This window comes from Hypomesus nipponensis, chromosome 9 (assembly GCF_054491055.1).
Source record: "Hypomesus nipponensis isolate SF chromosome 9, ASM5449105v1, whole genome shotgun sequence".
NCBI classification, from domain to species: domain Eukaryota; kingdom Metazoa; phylum Chordata; class Actinopteri; order Osmeriformes; family Osmeridae; genus Hypomesus; species Hypomesus nipponensis.
Genome location: NC_140369.1, coordinates 12372564 through 12395532, shown reverse-complemented (window position 1 = coordinate 12395532; position 22969 = coordinate 12372564). Strand labels below are relative to the sequence as shown.

The 22969-nt window shown below is 39.9% G+C and overlaps 2 protein-coding genes across 11 annotated transcripts in view; both read right to left on the bottom strand.

The window, feature by feature from the left end:
- The window catches only part of foxp1b (forkhead box P1b), a 129530-nt gene extending 114574 nt beyond the window's left edge, over positions 1-14956 (bottom strand). For 6 of the 10 annotated variants that reach the window (XM_084704625.1, XM_084704623.1, XM_084704631.1 and 3 more), the window contains exons 1-2: positions 14611-14942; positions 2681-2783 (exon numbers count right to left, since the gene is read on the bottom strand). The gene's annotated coding sequence lies outside the window, so the exon portion shown is untranslated. Of the gene's footprint in view, positions 1-1008; positions 1174-2680; positions 2784-7297; positions 7745-10376; positions 10487-14610 lie in introns of those variants that run through there. The other 4 variants (XM_084704624.1, XM_084704634.1, XM_084704626.1 and 1 more) reach the window with 4 other exon arrangements.
- Positions 14957-17196: 2240 nt separating this feature from the next.
- LOC146272971 (eukaryotic translation initiation factor 4E type 3-like) lies at positions 17197-22543 on the bottom strand. The gene is made up of 7 exons (XM_084706124.1): positions 22244-22543; positions 20704-20776; positions 20463-20557; positions 20160-20220; positions 19975-20041; positions 18854-19009; positions 17197-18710 (listed from the first exon to the last, which is right to left on the bottom strand). The coding sequence occupies exons 1-7, from the start codon at positions 22420-22422 to the stop codon at positions 18664-18666; spliced, it is 678 nt and encodes a 225-aa protein (XP_084562250.1). The 5' UTR covers positions 22423-22543; the 3' UTR covers positions 17197-18663.
- Between the last annotated feature and the right edge of the window lie 426 nt (positions 22544-22969).

Sequence of the window (22969 nt, the reverse complement as noted above, 5' to 3'; positions counted from 1 at the left end):
TCGATTAAGCCGGGCTACTGATCCGATGACCCCCCCTCCCCCCCACTCCCTGGCACTGCACTGTTAAGTGGACCGTATGTTGAACTGCTGTTAAATGCGTGTTGGATGGTCAGGTGGCTACAGGCGCACAAGGCATCCAGTCCACGCCTCGGAAGAGAATCGCTGGGCGGACACGATCCTTAAAGGGCAACGTCTCATGGAGCACGCCTCTGCCTGCCCAAGGGGGGTGTTAGTGTGTGTATCTGGGTGTGTGTGTGTGTGGGGGGGGGGGGCAATAGTGGGGGCCATATCCTGAGGATTCTTACTTGTTGTTCATTTCCTGTGTGGATACAAAATAAGCACATAAAGGCCAAAATGTGTTCTTTCCTGGCCTTCACCCCATCACAACACACACGGGCTAACCACAGATAATTATACAATTAAAACAATGTTCCGCATCAATCTGTCAAACTGATCTACTGTCCCATTAGAATGATACTACGGCAGTTGGCTTCTTTTCCTCTCTCCCTTCCTCTCTCTCTCTGTCTTTCTCTTGCTCCCTGAGCAAGCCCCTACCTCTCTTTAACAGAACTGGGCAGAGCCATCTGTAATTGTGGGATTACAAACTCAACAGTGGGGAATAGGGGCCTGTTTACTCAAAAGGATGTAAGTGAGTAAAGTAGGACCCAATGACCTTGTTCATGAGCCATCCCTTTCTCAGGGCACTGAGGGAAAGAGGAGGTCCTGTTTATTGTTTGTTCAAAGTAACCTTCAGCTTTACAGAGAAAAGAATGAGGATAAGCCTCCAGTTTTCTAAAACAACAACATAATCCACTTGCATTCACATTAATCACACATTATGACAAATAGCTGCAGAGCTAAGTGCTGAACTTAACTTAAACCGCCATAGAATCTGTCATAGCCAGTTACATCCTATCAAAGTTGACTTAAGCAGAGTATGACCAACACTAACTGTTTGTCTTTGTCCACTGCTCTATTAAAGGAGAGAAACATGCTTTTTTTTCAGACCTGTTCCATATCCTCCTTCTACATGTGTGGAGCTTGACCCCCTGTGTGAGAGGCTGCAGCCTGTGTTGGGGGTCTGGCCTCCCAGGGTGGCCTGTCCTGAGGCAGCAGGCAGGCAGGCAGGCAGGGTGTGACGGCCAGAGGCTGGGAGGAGCCTCAGACCACCCCTGACCTGGACATCCTCCCTCTCTGTCCAGGGGTCCACCCTCCAAGGACAAAACACAGTGAGCAGGGAAGTCATCTTCCCAAGGGGAAATGTGCATACCCTCCCCCTGCTTGTGTCCGGCTCATCCAGCTTAAGCACAAAAGACATCATTTTATGACTATGATCCATCCTGATGAGGATACACATTACCATTAGGTATGGACATTGTCATAGGGGGTTGGCCAGTGATATTACCCATGAGCAAGTGCACCATCAGCAGTGTGTGAGAAATTCCTTTTATGGTAACAGATCACTGACTCAAGCCACTGGCCACAGAGCCAACAAATGAGGCGTTAAGTGTAGCAGCACATCAGCAGACGAGGAGAGAGACGTGACCCCCTTCTCACTCATGCATGTGTCTGCTCCTGCTTTCTTCTCCTCCCGAAACCAGACTCTTATCTCTCGCTCTCTATCTCACTCTCACTGCCTGTCCCCCGCCCCCCCCCCCCCCCCATCTATATTCCGTTTAAAAAATATCAAAACATCCTGAACAGGGCTACAATGCTCCTACACAAAATAACAACTGTCACCTTCAGCAGAATTCATTAAACCAATGTTAATGTTGTCTTGCCCTAATGTAATTTCTTTAATTGAAATTTAATTCTCACACAATATTTGGGGAGATTTTTAATTGACATTTGCTGGAATTAATTGCCGGATAGATGCACGGCTAGCGTGGCAAAGCAAAAAAAAATGTAACCTGACACTGGGATTGGGAGAGAGGGGTAGTGGCGAGAGGCCTGCTGGGACAGTTTCATCATCACGCCGCCCCCCCTGCTGACGGGACAGGGTGGGAGGGAGGAGATAGACTCTTCTTCACAGTCGGAGATTTAATTGCACACAGATTCCATTACCTCCGCACAAATGTCACGTTCACTTCTGATCAGGGGCAAGGCAGCCACTGGCAGCACTGCTGGCATCCAGCCAGCCTAGAGTGCAGAAAGTATTCAGCCAATCAGAGTACCCACAGCTAACTGAGGAGAGGGACAGGAGACTAGAGCATGCCAAAGATCTGGAAAAACAAAGGAGTGTCACACACAAAGCAGCCCTCTGTGGTGCCTGGTCTGCCTTCTTGGGATGCTGTATTTCTGGTTGGTTACAGAATAGTAACAAAAAAATTGGAGAGGAGCCAGTCTTGTTCATGTTAATGTAGGTTAATGTTACAAACTGTTTTTGGTCAAAACCTTTCATTCAAGAATAATATTTGTTTCTTGATGTATTCCTATACATCCTATTTTTTTTTTCATGCTATTTGTTGTTTCATGGTTCAAGGCAATTTCATACAACAGGAAGAAATGATGAAAAGGTCTTTGAGTAACTCTGTTGGGATCCATTTCAACCTAATTATGGCAATATGCAAATTAGCCTAATAAGCTAAATCTCAGAGTGCTCCAGTGTCAGTTCACGAGAGTCAGAGCACACATATGAAATGAGAATGACTAGAGGGCTCAAGTCAGATTGTCTACATACCGTTCTCATTCGTACAGGAAAGACTGGCATTCCATTCTTTCAGTGACAATTTGGCTCTTCGGGGATCAGACCATCAATGGTTCACAGATAACACGTGTCTTGCCTGAGAAGAAAGGGATGGGGGACAGGGGAAAAGAAAGACATGTACAAACAGGAAGTGAGAAAGGTGGGGGAAGTACCCCTCATAGACAGGAATGACATAATAAGCAATTTAAACGTGACTGTTGACAAGTATTTCTATTGCACTAGAGTATGACACACTGATTCCTGTTGTCATCTTTTGGCCTCAATACATATCAAGTCACCTCAATGTCAAAACCACCAAATCATTGCATGTTCACAGGCCAACAAACCCATACCGTAATTGTGAAACTGTGTGTCATAGGAACCAATATAATTTGATTATTTAAATACCTGTTGCGTGCAAAAAGTTATATTCATCAAGTGTAACACTTTTACTCACTTCTGAATATGAATGAGTCCAGTCAGTGCAAATGAAAGATTGAAATTGGCTTGTCTCTGTAACATGGCAAACCCAGATAATGTATGGATATTGGGAATATCCATATGTGTGTGTTTGTGTGTATGTGTGAGCACGTGTGTACTGTATATTTGACACGTGTGTATGGCAGGAGTGTATAATGTGGCTTTGTCTCTCTACCAGCAGAGCAGGAAGATCAGCCATGTTAATTGGGCTTCTCTATGCGAGAGCATGTCAAACGACCAAATCGATAACTCTGCCTCTGTGTAAAGTAGCGTAGGCCTCAAACCAGACACAACAAACCACAGGCCCGCCATCCCAACTCCTCATAACTCATGAATGTGGAATTTGGCTAACCCCATTAACGCAACGTTGTTTCCACAGTCAGACCACATTCCTGGGCCTGCCATCAGCCCCTGAACAGTACCAGATAAGACCCCTCTGATTACTCGCCTGCATGCCTGTCATTGCTACGACAAAATATGTTTATCCCAACAGACGGCTTCCCCCCCCTGAATTTAAGACTGCTCCATTGTGGCCCCGTTCTGCTGAAAAGGAGTGTTCCTCCAACATGATGTGGATCTTTGAGATCCTCACTGAAGGCACTCTGCAGGTATTGAGAAGACTGGAGAGAGCTGACCTCCATGCAAAAGGGAACCTTGAATAGGTGGTTATCTATTGACTTTGGAAAATTACTTCACGGATACTGTAAGATCCAGTGAATGGCAGACATTCCTTAACCATTAAGTAGTGTGCTACATCAAGAAAACTATCTCTACGCTTGCGGCAATTTGAATTCCAACTGACCACTAAACAACACCCTTCAACTGTGGAAACGTGGTTTTCATTCTTCCCTTTTGCTCAAATTAAAATACTTTCAAAGAAACCACACATTCAGCCACTTCAAACTAGGTGGTCGATTGCCACTGATGTGTGTGTCAAGTTTGCAGACACTGGCCTACATGGTGGAACGAACAGAGTTGTCCATCAGTGGTGAACGAGACCCAAAGAGAAGGCTGCTGTTCACCCACATGAAACCCTGGATGGAGACCGGCCACCTGGGAGTCATGTTCAGCATGTCAAGGACAAAGGGATACTGGAGGCATATCTCTGATACACAGAATGGCCCTACTGCACAGGTACAGCGGATGCTCACAGGACTCGCCGCTTTCCTTTCCGAACGTGCACGATTTATCCAATACCACTAACAGAGTTGGCCTCAGAGGGGAGCCTGGCCGGACGGCAGGTAACGCACCACGTTATGAAGGTGTGAGTGGAGGCATGGTATCGGATCAATGCTTTGACCCATTAAGTCACACCACTCCTAGTAGCTCATCTAATAAGAGCGTCTCCCAGTGCACCCCTGACTGACCCACACTGCTGGGGACAATTATAAGAGAGTGGTCTTTCAGCACCCATGCCCACTTGACCCGGCAGCGCAAAGGCAAGGAGGAGATCCACATGATTTAAACTCCTCCCTAAGACGTGCTGACAAGGTTAGAGGGTCAACGCAGACATTAACAGGTCAGTGTGTGGCCCACTTGGGAACAATTACTCCCAGTCACAGCTAAGTGGACACTTGATTGAACACGACGGTGGCAGGACACACTTCCACAGATAACAATCCCTAGAGTCATTTAGGATAAAAAGCCCTTGTGATACAGCCTTTATGGGTAAAATTCATCTTCCTTTTCCCTTTTAAAAGAATGTGAGTGTGATAGAGAGCCATTCTCAGGAGATGAAACCCAGAGCATTACCATTTCTACTAATACTAATAGCAGCTTCCGACTTAGGAACAATTACAAAAGGTGACTGGAAGGGAAAAACAATACAATAATAGAAATAGCTGCAGGTAACTAACTTCAAAAAGCATTACATAAGAGTTGTCAGTTAGCACAGCACAGTTTCCTTAGCACAGACTTATAAAGAGAAATATGTGGTTTAACTACAGAACATTAGTTTCACTCTGGGACATTACATGACAATTAACACCAGCAACTTATGAAGTCTGACTAACCAGTCAACTAATAGAAAATTGTCCAGACTTTACTATTTTTTCTCCACAGCCTCTCAATTAAGAGCAAGAGAACGGAAAACAAGGCTTGGATGTAACATTCAAGCCCACCCTGTGAAATCTTCTCTAAGATGCGCTGTGGTCTTTTTTTGCATTCTCTTGTTTTCAAGGTTTAACCTTTCACCTACTGACAGTTTGACCTTCCACCACCACAAAGAGCATAACTCAGTCTGCACAGAACATCTGGTGTGTACTTCATACACAGAAACAAACACCCCCCCGAGATGTGTGGAAATTGATGTCACAACAAAACAAGAAATAGTTTGAGCATGTATTCATATTGTGAGGCTTTTCATCTATTAAACAGCAATACAATGTATGAGTGGGCCTATATACAGTGAATGTTTTTTTTTCATTTTTATGAACTTACAAATGTAAAGCGGTCACTCAGTCTTTCTGAACAAAAAAAGGGCTTATCGATCTGGAAACACATTTTCCTGATTTGGGTAAGCTGTGTGTAAGGGAAGGTATTGTTTCTTTAGTGCATTGTTTATTTATTTATCTCTGTTGGATAATCAGTTCCACATTGTCCTTCCTCTGCAGCCTGCAGAAGCAGCAGCTGTAGGCTGTTAGTGGCTGCAGACGACACAGTTCAACACTTCTCCAAGAAGAGAAATCGAGAGTGAGAGAACACCACAGCTGCAGCTGATGAGAGCGGGTATAAAGAGTGGCACCGAGACAGAGAAAGAGAGAGTGTGAGAGAGAAAGAGAGAGAGAGAGAGAGAGAGAGAGAGAGAGAGAGAGAGAGGAGGTAAAGACAGTGGGAAGAGAGAGAGAAAGTGAAAGAATGGGGGAAAGAGAGGGAATGTGAGAGCGACAGACCAAAACCGGCATAGTGGTATTCTAAAAATAGAACTTCTTTTTTTGAAGATGGTAGAGAATTGACTTTATCCGAGAGCCCAATGGACTATCCCATTACATCAGCCTGCTCATCACAGGCCCTTCCTCTCTTGTCTCAGCTCAGAGTAGGAGGAGGAAGAGGAACCAGGAAGCCAGGCATTAGCTCAGAGGAAGTGAGCAGGGGCGGAGGATGTCTTCCCTCTCTTGCTCTTTCTCTTTCACTCCCTCTAACTCTCTTTCTCACTCTCTCACTCCCGCTCTCCCTCTCCAGCCCAACTCATTACCCGGGCTCCTTTCCAATTCATTTAGGGACCCTTGAGAAACAACCGTCCCCCAGAATTTACAGAAATGACACAACATTAGCGCATTTGCATATGCAAAATGCAGAAGCAACAGGCTTTCCTACTCAATTGACCTATTGGTTGTTGTGGCAGCCTAGTTATTCCCCGGGACGATTTTGTAACCAAGTGGGCGTCATGTGAATGCCATCTGGGTACCACTTATTTAAAGCTGGCAGAGGTCCCGCGGCAGCCAGTCTGGCAATGAGGAGGAAGGAAATAAATTGCATCATTTACTTAACATCCATTTGCCGTTGTGCCCGTTAAAAACCCATGACTAAATAATTTGGTTATTTCGTCTGCCAGTTACCGCTGTCAGCCAAATTGCACCGTACATGCAACAAACAGTGCAACTGTCAAAGGGCTGATAAAGGAGTTATCGAGATGTTAACACCACATGAAATCACATTTACCACAAGTAACAACCCTCAATTCATTACACCAAAGAAATCTCACAACGCTTACATACAGCACAGCACACCACCCATAAACAGACAATAAACATGTTGTAATTATAATGCCAACTCTTTAATTACGTTAGCCATTTGGGGATGGTCGAACTCACTAATTGTCAGAGTGATGTGAACGAATTGAAGGGGGACATGTTAAGAGACCAAGCTTCAGGCCCGAAGAGAACCATATTCCCTACTCGACTAACGCGTTAGAAAGCAGAACATTAAATTGGCATGGTTCCAAGGATGGCTCCCACCAAACTAAATCTAAGGGGACAAACTCCATGTAAATCATTAAGATGATAAAACACTGAATCCTAAAAAGGTTTAACCTAACATCCAGAAAAGGTGAAAACTTTCAACTAACGGCATTTTCAGAAAGGTCTATTAAGTCTACAAAACAATAAACAATAAAAAAATTTGGAACATCACCTGATGAATATTGACTGGCGAAAACCTGAACACTTGACTTCCAATAGCATGGTCTCATTAGGTGGAATAACAGGCAGCAGGGTGGCAGGGTGTGTAGACTCACAAACAATGAAAGTAGAGATCAAATAAACACAAACAAACAGAAATACTATATATTGGCTGCAGAGCATGCATTAATACAGTGGCTTAACTGGTTCCTGGTGCCAAGGTGAGAAGTGTACACATTAGTCAGTATCTCCGCTGAAGCTTCTGCTCAGCTCTGAAAGACTTTTTGCAATCAATAGTCAAATTCTATCATCTCTAGTTTCCTTGAACCTGTTCACGTGTGGATCCTCTGGAACTGCTCTGTGTCCCACCAGCTCTTTCAAGTCTGAGCATTATAGAGACAAGTGAATAGATAGATGGAAAACGCAAGGATACTAATCTACTACCCATTTCTTATCCTAAGCCAGCCATTATGTTCTAAAAAGAGGCTACTCATCTATTCATTTTATGAGGCATTTACAAAAAAGATGACACTGCAGTAGCTTGGTGGGGTGATTAAAAGTCTTTGAATTAGCTATTCAATCATCGCTTACATGTATATAAAGTACGTCTACACAGAAATGCACTCACAATCCTAACTCAAATATACTCTGTAAAGATTGATTTACACAATTTTAACTATGAGTTGTCTTTTAACTGAAACATTGATTGGTCAACACATTAAAAGTAAGGACATCATGCTCTCATTCACAACATGAAAAGGCTTTTAGACTAATACCCAATAACTCAGAAGCTTATTTATCAAACAACGCATTTACCCTAGAACTTTGAACAATTGTGAGACTGAACTCCGCTCCAGCTATGAAGGGCACCATGGCAACACAGGAAACTCATCCATGTAACTCTCTCTACTAGTGGAGACCATGTGCATTAACTCTGGCTTTGATGTCACCAGTCAGTGTCACAATCTAGATCGAAAGAAATGAGGATGCTGCTTATTTTCCAGCTTATATTAAAAGAAACATGGGTATGGTTGCACTCATCATTGCTTAAAATGTAGTTAGCATTATCATCTATAACATAAAAAAAATTCTTCATTGCTTAAAATGTAGTTAGCATTATCATCTATAACATAAAAAAAATTCTTCTTTCAAAGGACAATAACAAGCAGTTATCTAAATGTACTACTTCGCCATCACAAATCAACCTTGGCAAATCTGTTTAACAAACTGATAAACAAAAAATAGCACCTGCGAAAATTACCATCTTCTTCTGGGTGGTTTGGGAATGGAGCCCCACCCTGTTGACAACACTATGAACAAAAACAAAGTCCCTCCAAGGAGCCTGGGCAAATACAAGTCACACGCTCCAACCAACAGAGGCAAACAACAACAATGTCAGAAGATCTACTGGGAGACTGGGCTATCAAACAACAGCAGCACAAACAAGTGTGTGAGCGAGTGAGAGAGAGAGAGAGAGAGAGAGAGAGAGAGAGAGAGAGCGAGAGAGAGAGAGATAGGTACAGTTGGAGAGAGAGGGAGGGAGAGAGAGAGAAAGTGTGAGAGATAGAAAGAGAGAGAGAGATCCAGAGAGACACAGAAAGTGAGAGTGAGCAGAAAGAATCCCCCCTGATTCACCTCATTCACAGGTCATCAGAGTCATTAGGAAAGGGAAGGTACCTTCACCATCTAGAAAAACCACAGCAGAAAGATATCACCTCAATGAAGCCTGCTTTCCCTCTACTTGATATTCCCGATCCAAGAAATACTGTCTAAACAAAGGCATCATCTGCAATATAGTCTCATCCAGTGATACTTGAAAACTAACGTGGTCTTACTATTGAAGTCAGGTAATCAAGATGAAGCTGTGCTTAATCAACTTATTGGAGGAGACTGTCGGTCAATCATTACTCATACAGTTTCCGCATAGAGCCAGATTAGCTAGGATACAGCTTCCCACACTGATCTTCCCAACATGGCATGAAGTCAGACGGGTGGTTCAAATCAGACATTTAATTATTAGAGCTAGTTTTTCAAAACAATCCAGGTAAATATGGCCAGTGTTGGCTATTAGACCAATTATTCCTCTGTGCTATTTTGTCTCTGTTACGGGGAGGCTGTAGCTAAAACAACAACCTGCACTTATTCATCTCAACTCCACGCTCATCACCGACTGACTGACTGGCTGGCTGGCTGGCTGGCTGGCCTGCACCAAGAACACTGTGTCTTGGATAATTACCACTGACAAATTACCATCCAGCTGGTAAATATATATCAAATCAACAAGCTACAACCAGTCAATTAGGAACCCACTTCTATAATCAAGGTTCAGAGTCAAACTTTATGTACAAACACAAAAACAGAGATACAACTTCAAAGCAGAAATCCACCAATTTATTGCACTTAAAATGTGTTTGAGCAATACTTGGTTACATCATTAAAACACATGTGTTTATGAGGTCATTAATATGCAGCTCTAATTGAACCCATATTACTTTACAAGAGTGCTAAACAGCATGGGAATAGTATTGTTCCACCTACTGCAAGAGTGGTTCAAATGAAATATGCCTGTTTCTTTAGAAGAGAGTGCAAAGGGAGAATAACATTGTTTAATTCAAAGCGAGAAAGAAAGACTGCATTAACAACCTGTCAACAAAATTTGCATTGCCGCTCTCTCTGTCTCCGTGGCTCTCCCCTGCCTGTCCTCAAGCCCACAGTGCTGCCAGTTCAGATGAGTGGTATGATGGCTTATCACATGGCACGCGGCAGGGCTAAGCTGGAGCGAAGCGCCCCAAAACATGATCAAAGCACAGCAACTTTCCACCCAGCAGAGATGATGGAAGAGCAGGCCCTGCCATGTTGTGCTTCTTGTAAGGGTGGGGCTGCCTACTGAGAACACACCAAACATGCCTTGGATGGGGTTTCTAGAGAGGTATGCTTTCGGACTTACTGTCTGTCTTTTCCAATTACTTTTACAATAAAAAACCTTTTTCTTAGCCTTTTTTCTTCCAGTAACATTGCGAAGATTCAGTAAAAGCTTTTCTGAACTAAAAGCCAAGGTGAGAGACCTTGTATACACAAACAAACTGACTTACAGACTGGATGGCTGAGAGAAACAGGTGTGGAGGTCTCCTCTGGCAACTGGAAACAGATTGCAGCATATGGTAGAGCCCCTGATGTCTACTTTAAACTGGGTGCTGCTTACCTGCAACACACCCAAAATTGTTATTGCACTGTTACCATAGGAGTTTACGATCTATCTTTTAAAACCTCTAGAAAGTAAATGGTAAATTTTTACACTGACAAACCACAAAACTTAACCATAACCTTTAAACAAAGGGGGTTCATGTTTCAAGAAATACTTATGAGTAATAACGAGTAGATTTAATCCCTACTGAAACACCTTCAACAGTTAAGACTGCCCATGGTAATTCTGGGGGGTTCCTTTGAGCTGTGTTTGCTCCTTTCTCTACATGTATCGTGACAGTGGATTCCTGGTCGACAGAGAAGTCTGTCCATCAGATTGATCCCTTTAAGCTGTCAAAACCACAGCTGGCCAAAAGAGATCTGTGACCAACCAAGCCAATCTGGTGTCTAATATGACCTCTAATCCAATCAGAAGGACTCTGCCGCCTATATGGGTGGGACATGGAGGATAATACAATATGTTCTGTTAGTCCCACTTTAGGGGACCAGCATCCCACTGGTGGACCTCTACAACTGTCTGACCAGAAAAGTGTAACTATGGAACATCCTCCAACCAAGAGTACCACTCCATAGCTGAATGATAAATGCTACTGACATTTTTCTTCTACTCTGATACCTTTGATCAAAGCCAAGACCTGCAATTGCATTTAACAAATATCAAAGAATGTCAATCCAACACCAAGTAGCCTATATTCTCACACTTAAGCCGTTTGGGGGTTTAATGTGCCGAATGTGTGAAAATGCTACTGTATTTGAATATGAGACATTTGTGTATGCATTTTCTTTCTGAGTAAATAATGGCTTTGTTGTGAGATGTCTCTCAGGACTTCACTTTTCACTCCCACACAAAGTTTTCACATCTCAATGCAAACCTACAATACATTAGCGAGCTGAGTCAAATCATAGACACAATGAATATGTTACACTCATCTACTGCCCTTTCATTCTTAATCCTACATTCTAGCGTCTATCTGAAGTGACGTCATATCTGTGGAAAATATAGTAATTAGCCTACTTTGCAGTTACATAAAGGTTCTGTAGATCGAGTAACAAAGTGCACTGTTTTCACTTCTATTAAAACATGCTCCGCCCTATATGTACGTACAAATTGTCCAGTGCTGCATACAGCATTCTCAAGCATACTTGACACAAGTACTGTATCAAGTATGATTTCCTAAACTCATTGCTTAAAATGAAAAAATATACTTTGAAAAATAAACCAGTCTTTAAAAAAAACAAAGGATTATAAAATAAGAATTACTATAATAACAAAAAGTCTGTGGTCACACAAAAAATCTTTACAAAGGAGAGTTAATTGAGTGAAATTGCAGACTTTCTTTTTTCTCGTTGTCTCTGACATTTTGTCGCCATCCCTCCATTTATTAAGGACAGATGACAGAGGAAGACAGTAATTAATGGCTGGATAAGTTAATGGCTGTCCTGAGCGTGTGCAGTCTCCATGGATACGGCAGAGAAGCTCAGAGCTCACCTGAAGCCATCCACTCACTGGCCAATGGCCTTCCTCCCTGGCATGGCAAGCACAGTGTGCCAGGGCACGGCACAGAGAGAGACCAGCTGCCTGAGCACACCACAGGGGGTGGGACACACTAACCTTTACCCTGCAAATATTGCTTCTGCTTCCCTTTGTTATCTGTTTCATTAATGCCATCACAAAAAACTCTGATGTGGTCTCATAAAATGTCTTAGTTTGTTATAATCCTGTGTGACCCCATCCGTTCCCATTTTCAAAAAGTAAAATGTCAAGAAATGTGTTATTTATAAATTATCCGAAGGTTGCATTACTTTTTACGCCGCATAAAATAAGTTAAGTACAGTATAACACAACTGGATACCCCCGAGCGTGAAAGCTACTACACTCAAAATCTAATCTGCATACTTGTGTAAAACCTCATTCCGACATTGTGACAAAAATAACTCTCCTTATCATTCAGCTCCTTGCAAGGGTGTACAGTCAGTTTACCAGCCCTGTGCACAGCGCAATATATTTCAGTTAGCTAGTCCACAGGGGTTGATGTCTTTCTCATTCATCTGGACTAAATCTATACTCTCCGAGGAGTGTAATGAAGACCTCAAATTGGAAAGAATTACTTTTTAAATGAAATAAGACTAAAAACTATTTGAGGAAGCCATGTAGCAATACTTCCAGGACAAAAACCTTACTTATTTTTTCATCTGATATTTACAGTTGTGCTGGGCTTGGCTAACTGTGATTTTAACAGTCTAAAACAGTCTAAGTTCCTGTCATGCTAGGCTCGGGTTGAAGAATCAGCAGGAGGAGAAAGGCTAGACCCTCTAAGTACTGGCTATTTCAAACACCAGGCCTGGAAAGTTGCAAAGAAAGTTCACCCTCAGCTTTTAAAACCTGGGTCAGCATTTGCGAAGGTCCATTTCTGCATAAGTGAGCACACAAACCCCAGTGCCTGTTCAAATAGTCTGCAGCTCTCTCTCAGGCAGCTCATGACAACAGCCCAGCAGCAGCACTGTTTGATCTCCAATGTTTTCCTTAATCTGGGTTGTCAAGGTTCGCTTGTTGGAGGCTGTTTACTTTACTTCTTCTACAAAAAGTGTTTTTTTTCCTCAGACAATGACTAATCCAAAGACCAAGGAGGAGGGAGCTCTGCCAGCCATGGATGTTAAAGCTGCAGTTGCCTTTTATTTCAGGGATGGTTTTAGTCCATGTGGTGCCAGCAGCAGATTGAGTCTTGGTTCACTCTTTTTACTGTAACAAAATTAATATTTAACTATTTGATATGTGCTGGTGGTGTTCCTTCACAGTAAACACCAAAGACATTATCTATAAACTTCTCAAAGTACAATCTCCAATCTGTTTGCAGCGTGGTTTAGATGACTGTATCTGGTATTCATACTTGACTGTCTAATTTGCAGGAAAATACATGACAAGCTTTTCAACTTAAAATTGAAGCCTGTCGTCTAAATTAGGCTTAAATGTGTAACAAATTATTAATATATTTTATTATTGTAAGTTACTGTGTAAAACTTTAGTAATGTTGTCCGTACAGTAATATTACCCAGTAATTACAGATAGGCCTACTTTGTCTCACAAGGTTTAATTTGTAGTTCAAACTAAAACTATGAATGTATAGTTTATTTCAGTGTAGCCTACCTTGCACTTGAAAGTTCAACAATTCCAACTACAACAGTAATACTAGTAATAATAATAATAATAATAATAGACACATATAAAAGTCAATTATATTTACTTGATAACATTTAGTTTAATAACAGTTTACAACATATCCAAGAAACTGATGAAGAACTTTCAATTATTAGCCGACTTAACATGGCCTAATTGTTAGATAATGATTTCTTATAGCCACAGACAAAACTGATGGTCAGCAATGTTCTCCAACGTAAAAGCCCATGACAACAATATATCCATTTGAAATCAGGTACAGTTAGGCAGTGGCCCATAAGTATCACTATAACCCCGGTATGGTTGCTATGGGTCAGACAGCTAAAGAATATCAAATTATAATTCCTACAATATTGGTAATAAAATAAAACACTGTAAAAGAAACATATTTGTTGGCTAATCACAAACGGTAGGCTATAGTACGAGATCTCTCCATTGCCTAAAAAGTCGGTTCAACTGAGTTTTTGGAAAGTTGTAGCACGTGGGGGAAAGTAGCTTATCCCAGATATTGGTCCAGAGATATCACGGTACAAACTTCCTCGGACTATATAACAGGTAACCTCAAATCAATTGTGAAAATGAATGCGTTATGCACTAGGTCTTCAAAGTGTGACTTGAACTTCCTTCTAAAGCGTATTTAGCTCGCGAGCTCACTATCATTTAAAGAAAAGCCAAAACAACTACAGAAAACTTTCATCCAAGTGTAAAATGCTGTGCCTCCCTATTACTACCTATATGAACCGCAATCAGCACGGGTGCTCTAAAAACAAGCCTTCAAACATTAATCTGTGCCTTCTCTTAGTACAGCAGGTGTTGTTTATTTGTTTATTTCACAATAGAAACAATATCAAAAACTGTGGCAAACAAAGACAAACTCCATGAGTGTAAAGCTGGAATAGTAGGCTAATAACAATACAATGAGCGACACTATCATATTGTAAACTTACCGGAATCGACAATTGAAGGTGCACGCAGTGGACAAAATTCTGTGCTACAGATAATGAACTGTACAAGCGATCTTGTGTACCAAGAAAGCATGCAACAATCACACAGTAAATACTAACAATATTACTCCGCATGGGGACTAACTTTAACTGCGAGCTGAAATCTCTGCTGCATTCACGAAGAGGACCGTTTCGAGGAAAAGATTCAACAGTTTCACACCACCTGCTGTCGCGAATATGAGAGCGAGCTCCTTCTAATGTTACTACATTTAATCAGTCTTGAAAGAAAACGCAATCGCGGATTTAGAAAATTGTTATTTTCTGATGTTCCAAGTCCGTGACGTCATATCCACCTGCTGGGTAAACAACATTCATTGCAGATCTTCACAGAAATACAAGTCCAAGTCTTCAGCTTTGAAATGCTTTAAACCGAATAATGTCAGGCTGTCGGTCTTATGAGGATGTAATTATTCATTAGTTTTACCACTAAGGGTCTACATTAGAGGATTGTCGTGAAGGGAAATGTCAAAGCTAACTAATTACAAATGATACTATTTCTTATTTTCTTCACTTTTCCAAAGAGAGGGATCTGGAATTGCTGATATATTTGCTATTCAAATATTAAATAAAAAAATGTTGAGTTGCCAATCAGATTACACGATTTGAAAACTTTTTGAGAACTATTTTTGTGTTGCAGACCTTTTTAGAAAGCTAGATTGTGTAGCATACCCTAAAACTACTGTCGATTCTCAAAAGCTTTTATAACAACGGTTGCAAGTGTGTAATTGCCCACAACAACACATAAGGTGACGTGACCTACGCTCTGTTATTTCAGCTTGTTAGTATCATTTTCATTATTAACTTGTTAATTTGATATAAAAGTTCCCAACTGTTGTAAGCCATTAGTCTTTGCACCCCTAGAATTATTATAAGGCGTGCTCAGTTTCACTGCAGCAGGTTAAACAATGTTCACTTAAAAACATTTTTATAGTGAATAAATAATAAATAGAAGACATTATGATTACAATTTCAGTCATTTGTCCATGAGAAAACGGTTCAGTAGTCCAGTTAACATTCATTGAAAAGCAACATTAATTTAAGAGTTAAAAAAATCCAATGTTTTGTCCTTGATCAAGGTTTGAAAGGTACAGCTCATTTCATTACACACAACAGTAAATTTATCATTGCTGCATCAAGGAGGAATCTTGGGAAGAGGAGTCGCCGAAAGTTTCATGTTTGGGTATAGAGCGCCACCCTCTGACAATATTGGGGATCACCACAATTAACTGATCTCTAACGAACTCCATAAAAATATTATAAGTCAATACCAGCATATTGATGACATTGAAAACATATTGTACGGTAGGTCATACTGCATTTATGCAGGTGAGTATGTGTTGTGACAACATTGGAAAGATTGTGATTGGTGTAGATTGGAAAAAAGTCTACAGATAGGGATGCTGACAGATGCCAGACTCATAGGCATAGCAATGTGAGGAAAGTTTAGGGCACATCCTTAACTCTTATTGGGTAGGGTTAATATAACAAGCAGCTTCTGGGTATAGGAGAAACATCCATCACAATATAGCATTACCACAATGTGTTAATTTCCCCTTTGTTATTTTGCAGCACAGGAATACACACATGCATGCATACAGTATTATGTAGGGGTTTTGTGAAACTGTTCTATTTTTTAGGAATCAGTATTGTTCTGCACATTTTTACAGTACACTATACAATCTGTATGAAATTTGAAAGAGCACTGAGCAATAATCAGTTGTTCATCATTGTCTAAATCAATTTTCAATTAATTAGCATTTTGTTGCATTAATGCAATCCAACAAACAGTGTCACCCGTTTGTTAGTGAGTGACTAATCTGTATCCGTGTGTTCTGAGCTCATGTATTTTTTGCTCAAAGGAGACTTAAGTGTTTAAGTTTAAATAGTTTCTCAGATTTGTTTGATAGTGAATGAGCTGCATATGAGCTTTTACAGCCTGTCGCTTTAAAAACAAATTAATTAAGGATCACTATCAGTTACATAACACGTTCCATATACACAATTGCAAACAACAAAGTAATTAACTTTCTGTTAATTAGGTAATTAAGCAAATTAAAGAAAATGCTCTAATTGGACAAAGGACATGGTTTTCATAGAATGTTAGAGAATATGGAGCACATTAAAGGAACAATAAAATCTATTTCACAGGAGACATCAGAGGATATATTTACTGTCTGTATATATACTGTTTGTCAGCAAGGTAATGCAACCTAAACTGAAACAAATAGCTGTGATAAATAATTTGCATGACGACAACGGATCACTCACATACTGTTAAAGTGTGAATTCAGGAGAGAGAAAGCTGAAAATATCACATTATAGTTCTTCACTTTTTGGTCCACTAATTTTGTTATTACATCCTCAATCAACACGTGTCCCTACTCGGTTCTACCTCAAATGTATAAAAAAACGTAGTTGAAAAGAAAAAAGACAACAATTCAGTGGGTGGCAGACATGGAACAAAAAAGTTAGTCAACTGAAAAGTAATGATTAAAATCTTATCAAAGTTCAATAACAAAGCATTAATAGTTCATCTCAAATGGGTCATTTTATTTTTTCAACATAAGTCAAATAATTGGTATCTGACAAACATTAAGACATATTGCATACATTTAGAGAGAACATTCTAGAGTTGAAAACCTGTACAGATAAGGCACATCAAAAAAAAAAAACAGTACCCCTCACTTACAGAACCTTAAAGTAATTAGACAAACTATAGGTTAGCTACCTAAAAGAGCTACACATCTTCCACATTAAATATTACCCTTAAACCCTTAAAACTGTGCTTAGAACACACAACTGAAATTATTCTTCACATTCTTGGTGCACTGGATTTGGAGAAAAGAAAATACAGGTACAAACTCACCCCCCAACACAAAGACAAAATGAAGGTATAGTTGTGGTATGGTGCATACTGAACCTTGTATGATGAGAAACCCCTTGATCAAGTGAAGCATGATTACATTTTTCTACAAGAAGCTGTCAATCAATTCAGAGTATTAGGCTAACTAAACTTTTATTCCAGGGGAAACTATTTTCTTTGGTCTAGCAACAAAGATTAGCATTTATAAACAATCCAGAAAGAGTTTCATTACAGAAGCATAAAAGCAGAGGTGAGGTACAAAATAATTATTTTTCATAATATTTACTTTTGACTGAATTCAAAACATTGTAAAGTGACTTTAAATCTAACACGGTAAGCTTATTGCAAACATTATTCCGTAAAAAGTAATTTTAAAAAGATATACATTGGATGGTGCTGAACACATTAATACAGTTAGTGCCTATGGCATTGTTGACCACTATGTATACTTTTAATAATATAAAATAAGATAAAATGATGTGCAGTGTGTTCTTTGTAAGTGTGCCTGACAGGTTATTTTGGCACTTTGGATCCAACTATTAAAAATTACAACAAAGATAAAGAATAGTCTTGTATGAAATGAGTAACATTTCTTGTTGGACCAAAAAGGGGAAAGATGAGCCTGTATAATTTTATGTGCCGTTTCTACAGACTATCAATTTCAGTGAACGTGAGAAGAGATGTATGACTTGCTGTGCGGACAGTATGGCAGTGACAGTGCAGCGCAGTCAAGAACATATAAAAAGAAAGCAGAACTACTGCTTCACTAGGAGCTGAAATAGAGCCAGAGCTCCTTAAAGTGTCTCATGGTGCCCCTATGAGTGACATATCTGAATGTTCTTGTCTTTCTTTATATGTTTCTTCAGTACAATGGGATTGTGGTATCTTTCCAAGAAATGAAAGGAAATGCATAAAAAATACAATCTCTGAGGAATAGTCTGATTCAAGAGTTCATTTACATAAAAAACGGATTAAAGGCATTAGACTGGAAACTCAACCAGTTAATTCCATCAAAAATATATCAATAAAGTTTTCAAAATATGCTGGGTGATAATCTTGAGTTGTGGGCATTGGATTATGCCCAGGCCAGAACTGAGCTCTGACAATAAAAAGTGCATCAGGTGCATAAGGAGCTACTGTCTTGAACGTCCTCCTTCAAAGGCATGATGTTCCCTGTGAGCTGGAAGTTGAAAGCCCACACATTCAATGTATATATACACTTAGTGCCTATTAATAATTACATTTTCATACAGAATCGGAAGTAAAGAATATGCCTATTACATATAACTGTATGCCTGCAATTTAGGAAAAAAGTATACTTACATTTATAAAACACTGCTTTAAAAGTGATGTTAGGAAGTAGTTCATAGACTTTGCCCAAAATATTTGCTTCACTCGCAAGAGAAGCATTCCCATTCCAGACTTGAACGACATCCTCTCGATCACGAACACTAACACTGACGCCAACAACCTCATCATCTGTTACCAAAGTAAGGAATTCAAGACAGTATTTGACTCAAGAGAACAGCTTCCTACAGAGTGAAGCACTAACATTTGTAGTAACATGGTATTACACAAGTGTAGCTTGAAAGGGGGTTATGTAATAATAATTGGTTTCAAATTTTAGAAAAAGAACTGGTTTATGGTAGAGTTAACAAAATATTGTTGTTCAAGTTATTACATAAATGTTACTGTGATGATCAGCTACAGAATTGTTATTAGCTAATATACGAGGGACAGTAAAAGTGACCAGGCTTGATCATTTTCAACAAGGGGTTATCTTCCCAGACTTGAAAGTCAAATTCCCAGACTTGCCTGATATTGATGAATAATATTTTTTTAATTGTCATAATTAATAACTGTGCTGAACTGGAATGTTATTTCAATTTTGCACCTGGATAAGTGAACTCAACTCTGAGTGAAACAAGTTATCACAAGACAAAAAGGGAAGGATGAGATATTGCTTTACCCTACTGAAAGATAGCATTCATCTGTTAAAGGTAAGCCTACAATAGGTAAGCCCACGATAGGTAAGACTTTTTCGGCAAAAACAAATCATTTTCCCCTTTAAACATTTCGCATTAGCTAATGAGGCACTCAGAGTTGTTTGGCAACACAGACAGCTCAGTGCCAGTGGAATATCATTGTATAATTGTTGAAGCATACCACTACTTTCCAGACTGTTACATTCCAACAATCCTATTCCAGCCAAATGCTTTGAGCAAGGCATGCATTTTTCCTTGGCCTAATTTGTAAAACCACTGTAAAAATCTAGTTAGAGGAAAGTATAGGTGTTCAGACAAGAACTGGGGCACTAATCTCATATTTGAATTTATTGTAAAATGTTAGCTATTGCAGCTATAATTGTTGAGCAAGGATAAATAGTCCAAGACTGCCCTCTAGCTTCTGGTCATAATAGTGTCATTCTTTGTTTTGAGATTTACCTGAGGCACAGTAATCTGCAAACTGCTCTCCAATTGTAGCAAGTAACAGCTCCTTCCAAACTGAGGACTGAAAAAGAAAACATGGAATGTCTGGTCAATTGCACTGAACAACTGAAGATATGCAAAACAAAAGATTGCTGACAAGTGTTTAAACAGTGACTAGTGGGTAAAGTTAAACAAGATACAGTGCTGTCTTTTGGTATCTTCATCTTCCATACTCCTCCTTTGGCATTACTTTCTTCTTCCCTGTTGGGAAGAATGAGATATGACAGTAACTATGCAAAAATGTAATGCAAGTAATGCCATCAAAGTTTTCTGTTTAAATGTGTTGCAGTTAATTGCGGTTTAAAGTATTTTAGTCGGTAATCGAAATCACACATCAACTCAGATTAAGGGAGGCTACAAAATGAAAACTTCATTAAACAAATTCAGCATATTCAGGCTATATCAGACCCAAAAAAGTGTATTCCTTGTTTAATGAAACATACCATAGGGGTCTCCTCTCCCCTCGCATCAAGTGATAGCTACATCTAAGGGGCAGGGCTGTCACAGAGGGGATGTTGTTGTACACACTCCAGAAACTCTATTCCCACACAAAAAAAGTAGTAAGAGTAAAGTAATTAGCATTGGTCTTGGAGTCACAGTTCTATCCCCTATTATTACTCACAGAGTCAAAAATGTATTAAAAGACTAAGAATTGTCCACAGTATGTACACAGTATTAACTCACTTGCACAGTTTCTACAGTGTATATTTTTTTCAGATTAGACTCGCATTCTGCTGCTGTTGTCCCAGGTAACGACCTGAAAGGTGAGTTCAGACAAAAGATAAGATTGGTCAGATGGTTGGTAGTGATTTGGTGTTGGATAATGCAGTTTATGTGCATTAGCTGCTTGTTATTCCACATTCAGCCTACACAACTGACTAGCTGACAACAGCAAGAGGATGATTGAGTGAGCATATCAAGATGGAAGTAGTCTAGAGACACAATGTTGTTTGTTGGGTGGTTTTAATCAGTTTGGTCTGTAAAGTTTGCACTGTACATAACAGTACTAGTACTGCTAGTTTATGTATCCTTAGTATAGTTAGACCACATATTTAAATTTAAGATTCCTATATGTTTACTGTATGCACCTTCCTGCCAAAGCAAATTCCTTGTCTGAGCAAACTTTCATGGCGAATAAATCCCATTCTGATTCTGAACAGGACACAGATTTTCATTATGTATGTATGTATGTATGTATGTATGTATGTATGTATGTATGTATGTATGTATGTATGTATGTATGTATGTATGTATGTATGTATGTATGTATGTATGTATGTATGTATGTATGTATGTATGTATGTGTATCTACATGTGTATGATTATTCATCATTCTTTATTATCTATGTATTTGTTATTGATGTCTTGCTGATGTGTTATGCAAGCTCTTGTTATCAAGACGCATTCCCTGTATGTGTAGGCATACTTGACAATAAAGTTGATTCTTCTTCTTAAACTTCACACGCTAACACTGTGTTAAAGTACTGGTTTATGGACATTATTTGGCGCAATTTTAGGCATGTTTAACCAGCTGTTGGTCGGTCTTTAAAGCGAATTCCTATGTGAGTGTATAATGTTGAGAAGACCAAAACATTTGACCCCAGCTCAGGAACATCACTTAAATGAATCACTGAACAAATATCAGTGCATCACGTAATAAAACAGACTGCTCATTTCGAAAATATATGAAGGGCTTTTGTGGGTCAGACTATAGTTAAATATTGCTGGCCTGCCAGAAACAATTAAATACTTACACATTGTCACTGAATGCCATTTCCGTGACACAATTTAATTGATATTTCCTGTAGTTTTGATTGTTTCGATAAGGCCTAGCTAGTTAATCTAAATGGTTAGAGCTAACAATGTAGCGTCTTCGTTTATGCCCACTGTACTCACAGCACGTCATCTTAAAAAGGGAAAGATAGTTGGATATACGTATGTAGCCAAATCCAAACAAACATTGCACGCTATTTGCAATAAGAATAGGACTTCCAGGAGATTGCTCATGACTGTGCGAGGTTATGCTAGCTCATTAGCTTAGCATCCGTATAGGATGCTACGCAATGGGCCGGCCTTTTTCTAGCGAGCACTAGCTAACATTAGCAAAGCCAGGCAAGCAACAACGACCACAATGTCAACTTTGCGCCTCTCAGATTATTAAAAATATAGTGTAGTATGGGTAAGTTTAGTACACTTGTCAGTCATTATGCAAGTACAGCACTACCTGTCGAGCCAAAATGTCCATGGGGAATGTAGGGGCAACGTTGCCCCGTCTTCTTGTTGATTCTTAGCAATATTTTCCAACTCTTTCTCGTCAATATCGATACTGTTTTCAGCAGACACCGAGTGGCCACTCTGTGCTTCTGTGTTGATTTGTAGATGTGTGCTTGCAGGAACAGCCATTTTCTACGTTGAACAGCAAATGTGGAAAAACGACCCGTTTGCTCCAGCAACAACTATCGTATCGTTCTACCACTCTCTCAGTCAGTCACCACTCCAGACTTTCTTTCGTGTTTCACCACTGTGCTGACTCACTCGCTGTACGGCGTCAGTGAGTAGATTAACCTAAATGCTAAGGAGCAACTTTGACTGAACAGTCAATGGTTTGTCCAAATAATGTTATACTTTTGTTATAAGTGTCATTGGTTATCTAGCCTACATAGGGTGAGCAATCCTCAATATTAATAAAGCCAATCAGAATCTGGAATGAGCCAAGGATTAAAGGCTCGGGTGAAATACAATGACACACACACACACAGCCTTGAAGCAACTGTAAATACATTTATCGTACTCAAAGTAGGTTATTGTGCCTAACAAATCGGCCCTAAAGCCCACAATCAAATGGCACAATGCAATTGCGAATGTTTGAAAGTTCACACAGTTATGGGAAGTGGCGTGAGACGGATCCCAAGTTCAATGCAGGATGAGGTATCTATTTCTGCTGCAATAA

Bases quoted from the DNA above. Each gene is read 5' to 3' on its own strand.
- LOC146272971 (XM_084706124.1), bottom strand. From the start codon at position 22,422: ATGGCTGTTCCTGCAAGCACACATCTACAAATCAACACAGAAGCACAG. The intron at 20,558-20,703 runs GTGAGTTAATAC...GTGTGGGAATAG, and splicing joins ACACTGTAGAAACTGTGCAA to AGTTTCTGGAGTGTGTACAA. The intron at 18,711-18,853 runs GTAAGTATACTT...TTCAACTTCCAG, and splicing joins TAAAGCAGTGTTTTATAAAT to CTCACAGGGAACATCATGCC.